General features: G+C 43.4%; 1 protein-coding gene across 1 annotated transcript; it reads right to left on the reverse strand.

Annotated features, from left to right (window-relative positions):
- Positions 1 to 2,889: 2,889 nt before the first annotated feature.
- Positions 2,890 to 10,764, reverse strand: LOC139470260 (uncharacterized). Its single transcript, XM_071252609.1, has 3 exons — positions 10,251 to 10,764; positions 8,448 to 8,594; positions 2,890 to 3,650 (listed from the first exon to the last, which is right to left on the reverse strand). Exons 1-3 carry the CDS (start codon positions 10,462 to 10,464, stop codon positions 3,490 to 3,492), a joined length of 522 nt encoding a protein of 173 aa, XP_071108710.1. The 5' UTR covers positions 10,465 to 10,764; the 3' UTR covers positions 2,890 to 3,489.
- Between the last annotated feature and the right edge of the window lie 5,398 nt (positions 10,765 to 16,162).

The following is a 16,162-nucleotide window of genomic DNA, read 5'->3' on the forward strand; positions in this document are numbered from 1 at the left end:
GAACTCGTCTCTGACTTGTCCCAGTTCTTTGTGCGGTATCGGGCACTGCGTCTGATGCATGTGTTTTGTGAAAATAGCTGCATCTTTAACCAATGCAGACACATAGCCTTTGCACACACATCTTAAGCAGTTGCATAATCATTATTTTAGCCAATTGGCGCGCGCAAACAGACACACACGAAGCTACGCACGCACGCACGCACGCACGCACGCACGCACACATATACAACTCTCCGGGGACTTGTACACACAGACGAATCTCACTGTATGAACTTAAACACGTACGGTGACACATTCATTTCAGGTACATGTAACTGCTTCCCTGCTCTGCTTAAAAGACGCGCGTATTTATACATATATCTATGTTAACATATATACATTTCTTAGCGGCACGTTCGATGATATATATTTAGATATATTTATAGATATATATTTATTATAAAAAATAAAAATTTATCTCTAGGATCATTTCATGACTGACGTCACTTTTGTAACGCACACGCACACACGCGCACACGCACGCTCATGTTATTGCATATAGTGATTCTGGCAATGAATTTACGATCATCAAACAAACTTATGAAAAATACATTTAATACTGAAAGTCTTGATGATAACAGAGTTATCATAAATAAAATACCGAGGGAAATCGATAATACGTGTGTCTGACTACAGCACGGCGGAACGTAGTGTGTACAAGACCGGGAAGTACAGGCGATGAATAAAATGTTGTGCATATAATGAACACATAATGAACTAACAAAAACATCAACAACAACGTCATTCCTAAGCTAACAATTGAACATCACAATGTACATAAAATATATCACAGTGTTGTTTATGAAAAGAGCATTTAAAGGGCAAGTAAAGTGAAAAGAATAATCGCGATTTTCTTGAGAAAATCAATATTCCGAAATTACTAACATTCTGTGTGGGTAACGAAACACCAGCTGGCCTCTACCCAATACCAGACAATAAATTCAGCGATTAATCCCCTGAGTAAACAACTGAAGGAATTAAATTGTGGTCACGGAAACCAAATGGATGAACAGACAGAACAAAGAAATTGTGTATGAAAAAATCCTAGACAGCGCGTCAAACACAAGGAACCCGTTTTGACCCCATAAAGGAGAATTCCCTCAGTGGCGGAATTGTTCGTTTGGAGGACTATTTCGCCTGTCACTTGTATGGTCTGTTTTACGCTTTTTCCGTTTTTCAAATTTGTGATTACGTATACCCGAAATTATAAGAATAAGCATAGTTGCTATGTTGACTCTACTTGCCCTTCAAGTTTCATCGGAGATGGATTCATGGTAAGTCAGTGACACTGTCGCATGTCCCAGATCATATACCCTAGAATGCCCCATTATATCACATATCTACACAAACTGTAATGTCGGCTTGTTTCCAGGAACCAGGAACAGCGTTACTCTGCATATCACAGCTAATATGATAGATAATAAGCATAGTCTCCGCCCCACACAGAACGTGCTACCATATAGAATCAAAGCACAGCTTAAAGGTAGACATAGACCGCTCATCCCAATCGCAGCTCTCTCCCCAAACGTGACTTACATCATCATGCTATTTGACTTTCTAAACATGTCATAACTGGTAGTGACAATACTGGTGTCACGTACAGGAGGGAATACCACTGTGACGTATTAGGTTACATGTTGATTTCATAGGTCTTCCAGCTTTTGGGCATCGGTTGATGTCTACCTTTAATATAAAGCCTTATCCAATGAGAGTTCGACATTTGAACAAGTTGAGTGCAGTACCGCTCTGATAATGTACCGGCGGTATTAAACACAGCAGGGTGAGCAGCACCTATATTTTATACGCCCTCCTTTTTGAGGGGTTGTCCATACCCTCAATACAGTCGAGTCGGACCATTGTGCAAATTGTCAGATACATAAGGACACACAGTTACCCTGTTTTATGGGTCCGTGGGCTAGGGGATTGGACGTCGTGTCCTGGCCAGCGTCATGTACCTGTGTATGCTCTGCGCAAACATTGATTCAATACTTGTATAAGTACGTTCCAACATATCACATTGGCTTTGACAAGAGAGTGCGTCTGGCACCTGTGGGTTATGTAACACGCTTCACATCTAGATTCTACACTACATGTGCGAACATACTTCAGTAATTGATTATACACATCGCATATTCATAATAAATAAATAAACACTTCTACACGTACCAGATATTCTGAGGAAATCAACAACAAGATGAAAGTTAAATTCAATTAATAGTATTACCATGGTATTATTCAACGGAGAGAACGTTTCTTCAGAAGGGGGATTCCAGTAGTCTTCTCCACGGTATCCGGGAAGCCTTGTTTAACAGATTGAGAAACAATGGCGGAACGTTCCGAGAAGCTTGTGTACCGACATTGTTTGTCCGTCCGTGCTAGGGATTCACTGTTGATTGGTATTGCCGTTCAACTCATTAATTACCACAATTTTTCAATTTCCACACTTTCATGAAAATATGACATCATTTTCCGTGTCACGTGACATCATAGCCCGTGTCATGTGACATCATAGCCCGTGTCATGTGAAGACGTCCTACTTCAATCCACTCGGCTTATTCCGTTACATAAGATTCACGTGATATGAACACGTGACAGTTGGGATTTACCGAGTGACAACATCTATGTCCGTCAAGAATTGTCGGCTCGAAAATATTTACATTATCCTATTATGAAACATGCCTATAAGTTGTGTTTTTTTACATCAATTTAAGATAAGAAAGGCTTACGCCCGTGTTCCCTAACAGAAACAGCTGCCTTAACAGTGGTCTAGGGTAGTACTTACTAAGTCATCCCGATTTACTCAGTCCACCGTGCTCACTAAGTTACATACATGTGATGAGTAAGTGAGTGAGTGAGTGGGTTTAAGGCCGACTAGAACAGTATTTCAGTTATATCCCGGCGCGTCAGCTTGATGTGGGGGAAAAGCCAGTGATGCACAGTTTCGACAAGGGACACCTGTATGGTGCTGACAAACATATGAATATAATCGGGGGAAACCGTGATTCGATCCCAGGATCATAGGTTTCTGGCATATCCAAGGGACGCAACTCTGCAAACTGGGCCACCACCCCAGTAGTGACCACATGGTGGCAAAGGAACAAACATCCACTCTGGCTAAATGACACAACACGGAGCAAGATGTACGTTAAGCGTACTCCACGTGCTTATGTCAAGGTCAAGAAATATAAACGTGTTTTTAATTCGAATTCGAGACGAAATCGCAGGATCCCTTTCCATCAGTTCATTATATCCGAAGTTTGTTGCAAGTGCGGATAACGCCGAATCGTCTTAATATACCCCGTAACACTCGGAGCTGATTCGCACGACATTCCCGACACATTCTCAAATCCATCAATGTTTCTAAAGCATTGGTGCAGTTGTCGAGTAATATATAGCACTGTACAAATATCCAGAGACGTCTACTGGTCACGGCACGATCGCGCTGCCCCTTCAGTCGTAGTCCCTGGGTTCACAGGAGTCGGGGATGAGCAGGGCGCCTGCGATGAGGATGAGGAGGTAGCCGAGGACGGTGAGGCCCATGGAGAAGGAGACAACGTACGGGAAGGGTACATAGGCGAGGCACAGGCACATCCCGATGAAGATTATTATACCTGAAAGTAGGATAAAACAGCTAGGAATCATCACCAGTATCCCCGCTAACATCATCATCATCATCATCATCATCATCATCATCATCATCATCATCATCATCAATCATCATCATCATCATCATCATCATCAATCATCATCATCATCATGATAACCAACCGCCATCATCAGTGTCATCGCAAACATCATCAATAGGTGCGGTAGGGTAGCCTAGAGCCTAAGGTGGTCACTTTGCCGACTGATGCCCAGGATCGATTCCCTCACATTACACGTACAACGTGTTAAACCCGTTGCTGGGGTATTGATAGATTCAAAACGCAACGCGTTCAAAACGTTGCTGACAACGGCGTGAAACAATAGGCACTCATCATCATCACCATCGTCATCAAAACAATAATTATCATCAGTGAGACCATGATCGTCGATTAGGGGAATGGGTAGTGCAGTGGCGTAAAGAACAGTTATAGCCGTATGGTTTAGTGGTAGTGATTTCGAATCCCATTTTAACCACCAACGTCCGGAGATATCAGACAACGGCAGGAACATCGCTACACCACAGAGTGAATCAGAGGTGCGATGTAACTGTCATTACGCTGTGGGGACATAAGATTTGTACACAGGACGTCACTGTTTCTTTTTTAACCAGAATACTCCCGAAACTAAGACAGCTTGAGGGTTGATTATGGTCGATATGGATTTAAATGTTGAAGGTTGTTTAAATATCAGTACTTGTATATAAGTAAATCCTGAGCTAAGCCTGTAAAATATTTATTTACGTAGCAAGCATGAACAAAGAAAAGCGTTCCTTGCTTGTCGGTGGAGGGGCATTTACAGTCCATGCTGATCTGTTGGAGGGGGGGGGGGGGCTGTCGGTGGAGGGGCATTTACAGTCCATGCTGATCTGTTGGAGGGGGGGGGGGGGGCTGTCGGTGGAGGGGCATTTACAGTCCATGCTGATCTGTTGGAGGGGGGGGGGGGGCTGTCGGTGGAGGGGCATTTACAGTCCATGCTGATCTGTTGGAGGGGGGGGGGGGGGGGGGGGGCTGTCGGTGGAGGGGCATTTACAGTCCATGCTGATCTGTTGGAGGGGGGGGGGGGGGGGGGGGCTGTCGGTGGAGGGGCATTTACAGTCCATGCTGATCTGTTGGAATCGGAAACAAAGAGCAAAATCAGTGTCACTTGAACGCAACCTTTTCATCCATCAGTAACGAAGACGTACAGAGACGTCATGGCCAGCTGGTGATAGTGTTCATGCTGCTGTGAATGCCCATGCATGCTCTTCCTAGAATGTCCTATGCATGCTCTCCCTATAATAATGTCCATGCATGCTCTCCCTATAAGAATGTCCCATGCATGCTCTCCCTATAAGAATGTCCTATGCATGCTCTCCCTATAAGAATGTCCCATGCATGCTCTCCCCAGAATGTCCCATGCATGCTCTCCCTATAAGAATGTCCTATGCATGCTCTCCCTATAAGAATGTCCTATGCATGCTCTCCCTATAAGAATGTCCTATGCATGCTCTTCCTAGAATATCCCCTGAATGCTCTCCCTATAAGAATGTCCTATGCATGCTCTCCCCAGAATGTCCAATGCATGCTCTCCCTATAAGAGTGTCCTATGCATGCTCTTCCTCGAATGTCCCATGCATGCTCTCCCTATAAGAGTGTCATATGCATGCTCTCCCCAGAATGTCCCATGCATGCTCTTCCTATAAGGATGTCCCATGCATGGACTCCCTATAAGAATGTCCTATGCATGCTCTTCCTATAAGAATGTCCTATGCATGCTCTTCCCAGAATGTCCCATACATGCTCTCCCCAGAATGTCCCATGCATGACTCTCCCCAGAATGTCCCATGCATGCTCTCCCTATAAGAATGTCCCATGCATGGACCCCCTATAAGAATGTCCTATGCATGCTCTTCCTATAAGAATGTCCTATGCATGCTCTTCCCAGAATGTCCCATGCATGCTCTCCCCAGAATGTCCCATGCATGCTCTCCCCAGAATGTCCCATGCATGCTCTCCCTATAAGAATGTCCTATGCAAGCTCTTCCTCGAATGTCCCATGCATGCTCTCCCTATAAGAGTGTCATATGCATGCTCTCCCTATAAGAATGTCCCATGCATGCTCTTCCTATAAGAATGTCCCATGCATGGACTCCCTATAAGAATGTCCTATGCATGCTCTTCCCAGAATGTCCCATGCATGCTCTCCCCAGAATGTCCCATGCATGCTCTCCCTATAAGAATGTCCTATGCATGCTCTCCCTATAAGAATGTCCCATGCATTCTCTCCCTATAAGAATGTCCTATGAATGTTCTCCCTATAAGAATGTCCTATGCATGCTCTCCCTATAAGAGTGTCCTATGCATGCTCTCCCTATAAGAATGTCAAATCATGCTGAACATTCATGCCACAGAGGAGACATCTGATTGACTTTGGAAGAGGACGGGCTATTGCTCGGATTCAGGATGATATATCTTACGTCTGGAGAGCTGGAGATGCATGTATCCACTTATGTATATCATTCACGCCCTTTGACACCTGTTTACAGCCACTGGCAGACTGCATGGCGTCCCCATTCTGGACGTTCTGGCAGACCTCCCAATAACATGTCTACACATACATACTACACCCTCAGGTTAAGAATAAGGACTGCGAATAACACCGTGGATAGTGACAAGACTAAAGGAATCGTTTCAGACCATCGAACCTGAGAAGTCGACCACCTACACGACCAGTTCACAGACCATCTGCGGTGGAACATACTACAATGGGCAGGACAGTTGGTTACAGACGAGTTCAGATTCTGACTCCAGTTCAATGATGGCAGGATACGGAAAGTTCAGATTCTGACTCCAGTTCAATGATGGCAGGATACGGAAGGTCCAGATTCTGACTCCAGTTCAATGATGGCAGGATACGGAAGGTCCAGATTCTGACTCCATTCAGTGATGGCAGGATACGGAAGGTCCAGATTCTGACTCCAGTTCAATGATGGCAGGATACGGAAGGTCCAGATTCTGACTCCAGTTCAGTGATGGCAGGATACGGAAGGTCCAGATTCTGACTGCAGTTCAGTGATGGCAGGATACGGAAGGTCCAGATTCTGACTCCAGTTCAATGATGGCAGGATACGGAAGGTCCAGATTCTGACTCCAGTTCAGTGATGGCAGGATACGGAAGGTCCAGATTCTGACTCCAGTTCAGTGATGACAGGATACGGAAGGTCCAGATTCTGACTCCAGTTCAGTGATGGCAGGAGAAGGGTGTGGTGTCGTCCTGGTGGGGGATTTACTGATGCAAGCATAAGGGTAAATCTTCCTTTTGGTGGAGAATCCGTGATGGGGAGTGACCAGTTGGCATCATAGAACTCCTCTGTACCATACTGCAGGGACTCTGAATGGTGTCCGGTGTCGTGGCGAGTTTCATGAACCTTTTGTGTTGCCTCTTGTGATCGGCCAAGTTTCAACCCTTCAGGACAGTAATGCCAGGCCACATCGCGCTTGTGTTGTCACTGACTGTCTCAGACACATGCACGTTCCCGTTATGCAGGGGCCTGCATATTCCGCAGACCTAGTGTCCATATTGTTATATGGCAGTGTAATGTATTGCTAAACAATGTTCTAATGGTTCATAGCAATGTGTTTTGACAATGGTAAGTTGTCAGGAATGTAATACTATTTAATGGAAGCAGTGATGTGGAAGCTTCTACATGTAGAATTATGCTTTTGGAGACAAGAGTAATCTAGAATGTTCTGGAACAGCTAGACTTATCCGGCACTGTATAGAAACTACCAGAAGGTATTTCGAATATATAAAGGGGGACGAAGCATGCCTTTTGCATCTCACATTACACCAAGACCAGGGCCTAATTTGAAGTCTGGCTACTGTTGCTGCTAGGTGAATATTATTACCAGTGATATTATACTGTATACTGCCATTGTAATTGTACGGCAATTGAATTTTATACTGCCTCTGTATTGTGACATGCCAGTAAATTACTTTGCAGTAATTTGTATAGATCTGTAAACCTACATAATCTTGAAATACAATTGTTAATTGTATATCACTTCCGTGCTTGTCAGTTCTATGGGCAGCAGATGTCAGGGTGGTGTTGCTGACAAAGGCGGTCATTCCCGGTATTGAATCAGGCCTGAACCTAAACAAGCGTTAGTTTGTGACAAAGTGACCGCGCATGGAGCACATTTCTCTGTTGGACGGTTTGCCAGTGTAAATTCCTCCTTTAGAATTGAAGGGATTAAATGTATACCTCCTGATTTTGGCTGTGTTTTGGGTCCACACATGTTTGGTGTGATGTTTTTGTCTGTTCTTCATGACACGTTTGGATGTTCCTTTACTTGTTTTGAGCAATATACGCAAAACCACATGTTAACGTAAATTAGAGTAAGTGAGTGAGTGAGTTTGGTTTTACGCCGCTTTTAGCAATATTCCAGCAATATCACGGCGGGTGACACCAGAAATGGGCTTCACACATTGTACCCATGTCGGGATTCGAACCCGGGTCTTCGGCGTGACGAGCGAACGCTTTAATCACAAGGCTACCCGACCGCCCCCGTAAATTAGAAAGGATGCTGGAACATGCACGATGCGCCCGTGTTCACTGAACCAGAATCTTGAAAGACATACAATATGGTGCCTGCATTTGAACACTGTGTTAACAAAAACTGATTTGCTGGTTAAGGAAATGAATATGGTTATGAAACGATGAAATACTTAGGTCAACAGAAACATTAGTTCCTTGAAGTACCGCTTTCTGTGTATCATATTACCTGCCAGGAAGCAGAGGACCATGGCCGTCCTCACGATTGTAGACGTCTTCATGGAGTCGATGAACACGTAGACGGCGACGAAGAAGCATAGGAAAACGGCGATGATGAGGCCGATAGTCTCCATTATCCGCATCACGTTGAATAACGCTGAAATAGAACATGCAGCTCTCAGTAAGACATTGGCTGGCATTGGATATTGTGTGTCTAGTGACGACCATGGGGTGTTTGTTTAACGCCGCACTCAGCAATATTCCAGCTATATGATGGCTGTCTGTAAACAATCGAGTCTGGACCTGACAATCCAGTGATTGACATCATGTGCATCGATCCACGCAAAAGGGATACGATGACATGCATCAACCAACCCAGCGAGCCTGACCACCTGATCCCATTAGTCGAATCTAATGACAAGCATGGGTTGCTGAAGACCCGGATCTTCACTTGTCGATAACCTGGAAAGGTTCTACACTGCCTGTAGCAATATTCCAGCTATATCACGGCTGGGGTACGTGAATGGGAATCGAACCTCGATGACAAGCGGATGGTTAAACCACTAGGCTACCCACCGGGTCCGTGGCTTCCACCAAAGTGGTTAACTTCTAAGAGTGAGTATGGTTTTACGTCGCTTGTAGCAATATTCAAGCAATATCACGGCTGGGGACACCAGAAATGGACTTCACACATTGTACCCATGTGGGGAATGGAATGGCGTGACGAGCGAACGCTTTACCAACTAGGCTACCCCACCGCCCCTAACATCTCAGACACTTCTAGCTAACACATCGTGATATAACTTACATACGGCGTTAAACCCAACACACACTCCGGTGATATACCATGTATGTCGGGGGTAACGGGTGGTACAGTCGTATAAGGCGTCTCGTGGCAGAGTTGCTTACAAGAAACATATGACTGTGGGTTCGAGTCCTACATTAGTCCTGTTTCTAGGTTTATCAGAACCAAACCCGTGGATTTCACGTAAGTGGTAAACATGTAAGACCTGCATCACTTCAGGCTATCCTAATCATGACATACCGCGACATAACTTAAATACTGTTACAAACGGCGTCAACCAAATATATGTAAAACGCCAAAGCCAGAACATAACGGGCCACGGTTTAAAGTACACGGTGAAAAGTACACGAATCGATCACTGAAAATCAGTGATGACACCAGGTGTTCGCAGAAAGGGTAAGCATGTCCTGCCCTACAGGTAGAACCCGGCACTCGCACAAAAATATACATATGCTTGGATGACAAAGACCTCACATAATCAGACAGGCGTCATATAGTTGTCTGTGTTTTTGGCCAAGCATATTTTCGTATGAGCCCGGGCCGTGGCATGTGGGAGGAAAACTTATGGGGATGCGGGTTCACAACTTTTATGAAACTCACAAACATTAGCGTAGACATTAATCTGAAACTAGCGTGAATCGTGATAACAAAAGGGCAAGCATGTCCGCCATACCGATACCACCCGTCACTCACACAATTGGCATAAAAAAGTATGTCTTTGTTGCCTGACGCCGCACTGCAGTACTTCGGCCATGGCATGTAAACAAACCAGACGATCAAGTGATGGGCCAGAAATCCATGCACACTACTGCGCATGCACTTATTTATTTCTTTAAAAACTAACACCGATAATTTTGAATTACGTCTGCTGTGAAAAGTGCAGAGATTCTGCAGTTTATAAGTAAAGAAAAACGTTCAAGAAATATGTTCGTTTTGCCAAGCTCATGCACTCACTACATCAACAGAACACAACACAACACAACACAACTATAAAGTGAAAATACTAACTGTTCACATAGGCGTCCGTCACGGCGGCTGTTTGACAGACAGAAGACTGACACGCGGTGATAGTCCACAGGCCGAGGTTGACTTTAGTCGCCCCATCACTAGACTGGTACACCACCCAGCTTGTGGTAGCATAGCCCGCGATGTCCAGCACTGCCCCCAGGATCAGAACAAACAGGGCCAGTTTGGCCCACCCTGAAGCGTTAGCGAAACCCATGGCGCTCTCCAATGTCCCCAATACCACAGTAGATCCTCCACGGAGATAAATCCAACTGTCCTATTCCACGGTACACTTTACTAAGTTGTCTACTCAGAAAGATGGCCGAGGATATTTACAGTTGGTGATCGGCACTGTCACTATTCCGTGTTACAATCCCTTTCAAGCGAATTCATTTATCACCTATAACGTTCCCGCTGTCACAGAAGACTGTCACATAATATGACGGATTTCTCAGCTCTCGCACAGCTCAATACGTCATCTATATTAGAATGTAAATAGATCTCTTCTGAACGCTTTATGATCGTTTGTATATTCCAGCAGGGTCATGCATTGTGTGTTGTTTATCTACAGCCGTTATGAATAGTCGTGAGTCGTCTCGCGCGGGGAGACGGGGTACACTAAAGAAAATATCCGAGCCCTTCGTTTGTACGTGGGGCCGATTAATGCGTTGTTTATGTTTAGACACCTCGAGCTTGACAACGCGTTCGTGCGAATGTGGCTCAGCGTGTAATTCGGAACCAAATGTGAACCTCGTTCACTACAAACACTATTCCCTTGTAGCTTGAGTTATAACCAGTATTCCCTTGTTATTTGGGGTATAAACAATATCCCTGTGTCACTTGGGTATAAGCAGTATTCCCTTGCTACTTTGGTTATAAACAGTATCCCCGTGTTACTTGAGTTATAAACAATATCCCCGTGTTACTTGGGTTATAAACAGTATTCCCTTGTTACTTGGGTTATAAACACTGTATTCTCCTTGTTACTTGAGTTATAACAATATCCATGTGTTACTTGAGTTATAAACAATATCCCCGTGTTACTTGGGTATTAAACACTATTCCCTTGTTACTTGGGTTATAAACAGTATTCCCGTGTTACTTGGGTTATAAACAGTATTCCCTTGTTACTTGGGTTATAAACAGTATTCCCTTGTTTCTTGAGTTATAAACAATATCCATGTGTTACTTGAGTTATAAACAACATCCCCGTGATATTTGGGTTATAACCAATATTCCCGTGTTACTTGGGTTATAAACAGTATTCCCTTGTTTCTTGAGTTATAAACAATATCCATGTGTTACTTGAGTTATAAACAATATCCCCGTGTTACTTGGGTTATAAACAGTATTCCCTTGTTACTTGGGTTTTAAACAGTATTCCCTTGTTTCTTGAGTTATAAACAATATCCATGTGTTACGTGAGTTATAAACAATATCCCCGTGTTACTTGGGTATTAAACAGTATTCCCGTGTTACTTGGGTTATAAACAGTATTCCCGTGTTACTTGGGTTATAAACAGTGTTCCCTTGTTACTTGAGTTCTATACAGTATTTCCTGTGTTACTTGGTAGAAAAGAGTATTCTCTTGTCATTTGGGTTATAAACAATGTCCATGTGTTACTTGGGTTATAAACACTGTATTCTCCTTGTTACTTGAGTTATAAACAATATCCCCGTGTTACTTGGGTTATAAACAGTATTCCCGTGTTACTTGGGTTATAAAAACTGTATTCTCCTTGTTACTTGAGTTATAAACAATATCTATGTGTTACTTGAGTTATAAACAATATCCCCGTGTTACTTGGGTTATAAACAGTATTCCCTTGCTACTTGAGTTATAAACACTGTATTCTCCTTGTTACTTGAGTTATAAACAATATCCCCGTGTTACTTGAGTTATAAACATTATTCCCGTGTTACTTGGGTTATAAAAACTGTATTCTCCTTGTTACTTGAGTTATAAACAATATCTATGTGTTACTTGAGTTATAAACAATATCCCCGTGTTACTTGGGTTATAAACAGTATTCCCTTGTTACTTGGGCTATAAACAGTGCTCCCTTGTTACTTGAGTTATAAACAATATCCCCGTGTTACTTGGGTTATAAACAATATCCCCTTGTTACTTGGGTTATAAACAGTATTCCCGTGTTACTTGGGTTATAAACAGTATTCCCGTGTTACTTGGGTTATAAACAGTACTCCCTTGTTACTTGGGTTATATACAATATCCCCGTGTTACTTGGGTTATATACAATATCCCCGTGTTACTTGGGTTATAAACAGTACTCCCTTGTTACTTGGGTTATATACAATATCCATGTGTTACTTGAGTTATAACCAATATTCCCGTGTTACTTGGGTTATAAACAGTATTACCTTGTTACTTAGGTTATATACAGTATTTCCTGTGTTACTTGGTAGAACACATGTGTTACTTGGGTTATAAACATTGTATTCCCTTGTTACTTGGATAATAAACATTATTCCCGTGTTACTTGGGCTATAAACAGTATCCGCTTGATACTTGGGTAATAAACAGTATTTCCTTGTTACTTGGGTAATAAACAACATCCCCGTGTTACTTATGTTATAAACAGTATCCCCTTGTGGCGTGGGTAATAAACAGTATTCCCTTGTTACTAGGGTTATAAACAGTATTCCTTTGTTACATGGGTTATAAACAATATCCCCGCGTTACTCCGGTTATAAACATTATCCCCAGTGAACTAATCACTTCAGTCGTTAAAGTCAAGAACACGTTGTGAAAGTCGTCAGAATGCAACCTGTATACCTGAAGAGCTTTGCACCTCCTTGAACTACCCGTGGAGACACTGAGGAGGTATAAAAGCGATCTATAGAGAGACGCAGGCAACACTCCCTTTGTGCGGACAATGCCAGTAAACTCTCTACATACGGCCAAATAGGACGATATTGCCTAAGCAAACAGTACTCCATGAAGGAGGACATCATCAACCTTGACTCGGGTATAAAATTGGCGAGGTTTGATTAATGCAGTAATGCGTCACCTCGCCCGATGTCTGAATGTGCCACGAGATAAACTTGCTTTTACCAGGCCTCTATTGCTACTGCCCAGGGCCCGCCCTGGTCAAGCATTATCTGGCCGTGTCAATGACACACTCTCCAAGTAATTTGGTCCTATGATATTAGGAATGGACACGTGGGATCAATAGAGAGTCAGTAAAGAGTCAATATATGTGGGTTTACTGTATTAGTGGGAATCAGTGAGCGGAAGACTTCTTTGGATTTGTAATATGGCTTCTTTTTAACTTATTATACTATTCTGTGAATATATTCAATGCCTCTCAGAAACATTCTCCATATTGATGTGGTTAGTAATTAGCTGAAATCCTAGATACGACAACATGCACATCTAGTTAATTAATTTCTCATTCAATGAAAGAAGTCCATATGTCGATACCGACAGAACCATTGCTTTCAAACGGCCATTCCTATGCTGAAGAGAGCCCTCCTCCCCTTAGTGCCACACCCATGTTAAACAGACCCCACTACTCATGTGTGAGGGTTGTCACGATACGACTTTCTCCCGATACGATACGCGTCGCGATACTTTGTCCACTATACGATACGTATCGCGATACTTTGTTCAATTTTCGTGTCAATTTTGTGTAATTTTATATATTTCTTAGGGCATACATACCATTAAAAGGGCTTGAAACAACCTGAATTCCTGGTCCCATATTTGAAATAAAAATGTATCATTTTAATCAATAATTAATTTCAGATAAAACTGGAGTGGCAACATAAGTACTCTTATATTTTATAATGCAATAATGAACCCCGCGAAATACCTCAGATGCACACCTTCTAATTTAATAAATGAAATATGAATGAATAGGTCCATATGTGAAACGATTCGGGATTAAAATATTAATCGATACAGGTAAGTGTGTATCGCGTATCGTTTCGTTTGAGGGGGCACGGGTGGCCCAGTCGTCTAAGGCGCCGCGATTCGCTGTGCAGAGTTGCGTCCCTTGGGCACGCCTGAAACCTATGATTGTGGGTTCGAATCCCGGTTCGCCCCGATTATGTTTCTAGGTTTGTCAGCACCATACCCGTGCTCGTGGGTTTCACCGAAGTGGTAAACGTCTGAGACCTGCATCACTTGGGGCTTTCCTCCCACATTAAGCTGACACGCCGTGATATAACTGGAATACTGTTAAAAGCGGCGTTAAACCCAACTCACTCACTCACTCACTCGTTTCGTTTGAGAGTATCATTGATTCATGTACTGGTGAACTGTGACATCGCCACCATATGTACACTACCGTATTTCCCAGCAACGCGAGCAAAGTCCTGCTACCCGTATTCCACCCAGATATAAGTCATGCTGAACTTGAGCCAATCCACCCGATTTATCCCCTAATTCTCACATACCAATGAAGCCCACCCTTCTTGCCCGCACCAAAACAAGAATCACCCTTCTACCCTTGCACAATCTTAAAAAAACCGATTACGATTCCTTAGCCTTTTATTATCGACGTATATTATCAACTCCTCCAAGATTGTCTGTACAGGCGAAGGCCCCCTAATGTATATTTACAATGCACTGACTCGTAGCCGTCAAACAAGGATGACGAGTCAATACAGCTATCTACAGTGTTGGCAGTACGCCAACTGTGATTCAATCCACCTTGAAGTGACACACCCCACAATAAGTAACGAATTTACTTAGTTAATAGAGTTCATTGCAGAAGTTGAACTTAGTTTGTACTATATATGAAAACGTTCTAACAGGTGTAATGTCTAATATGTTTGAACGCAACTTTGGTCTGTGCAAAGGGTGTATATTGAGTCCGTTTCTATTTTCATTATTCATACATGAATTAGCACAAGCACGGTTGTGCAAACGTTATTCAATTGCATCTACATGTTGTTGAACATTTCTTTTTATTGGCAAATTATATAATCATGTTCTGAAGCACAGCTGGTGACTTGCAAAAGCAAATAAATGTATTAGTATGAATGGAAACTCACTGTTTTAAAAATCTAGTTGTAAACTTGCCAAAATGTGACATGTTCCTTTAAAGGTGAAACTTTGGATGTAATTACGCACAATAAATGTTCGGTCTGTCTATCAGGATTGTTCTTACATCGATGAAGTTCAGTGTCAGTGTTCTGCAGTCCTCGTTCAGTCTCGGCAGGGACGAGGCTGTACGCTCGGAGCTAGGACAGTGACCTTCACCTTGGGACGGTCACAGTGACACAGTTACGTGAGGCGTATTCATGGATGTGTGAGTAAGCGAAATAAAACAAGAATACCAATATTTTATCAGTTGAGCGACCTCCCAAGGTAACGACTTGTTACAGCGGGGAGATAACTCCCGAGACAGGCCGCCACCGCTTGAACGGTTTCTTCACCATTTCCGACAGGTCACGTGGATCATGATAACATATAAGATAGTTACACGTTTCAAAGAGATGGCCGCCTACATAGATACCTTTTGTTTGTTTTAACGCCGCACTCAGCAGTCCTGTGACTAACAATTGAGATACAATGGTATACATCAACCAAGTCAGCAAGCCCGGCCGCCTCTTACGACAAGCATAGTCGCCTCTTACGGCAAGAATGGGTTGCTGAAGACCTTTTCCTACCCGGATCTTCGCGGGCCACCTGCTACCTGCTTATGAAGACAGGGTGACGGCCGTCTAACACAAAGGTCACGAAGGTCGTAGCTGAAACCCTGGCACCAAGTACTGATGTAGTGGACAAACATCACCATGGCTGGGGCTGGTGTTGAGGCACAGGACAGATTCGCCGTGACAAGCGCCAAGTAATGCAGGATCAGGTGTGTCTGGAGGCCACGGGGGTAATGGCTCTCGACCTGCGTGGGAAGACGTAGGACGCAGGGAATCACAGGTGAGGTGTA

This window comes from Haliotis cracherodii, unplaced genomic scaffold (genome assembly GCF_022045235.1).
Source record: "Haliotis cracherodii isolate W230 unplaced genomic scaffold, xgHalCrac1.p SCAF_1, whole genome shotgun sequence".
In the NCBI taxonomy this organism is placed as follows: domain Eukaryota; kingdom Metazoa; phylum Mollusca; class Gastropoda; order Lepetellida; family Haliotidae; genus Haliotis; species Haliotis cracherodii.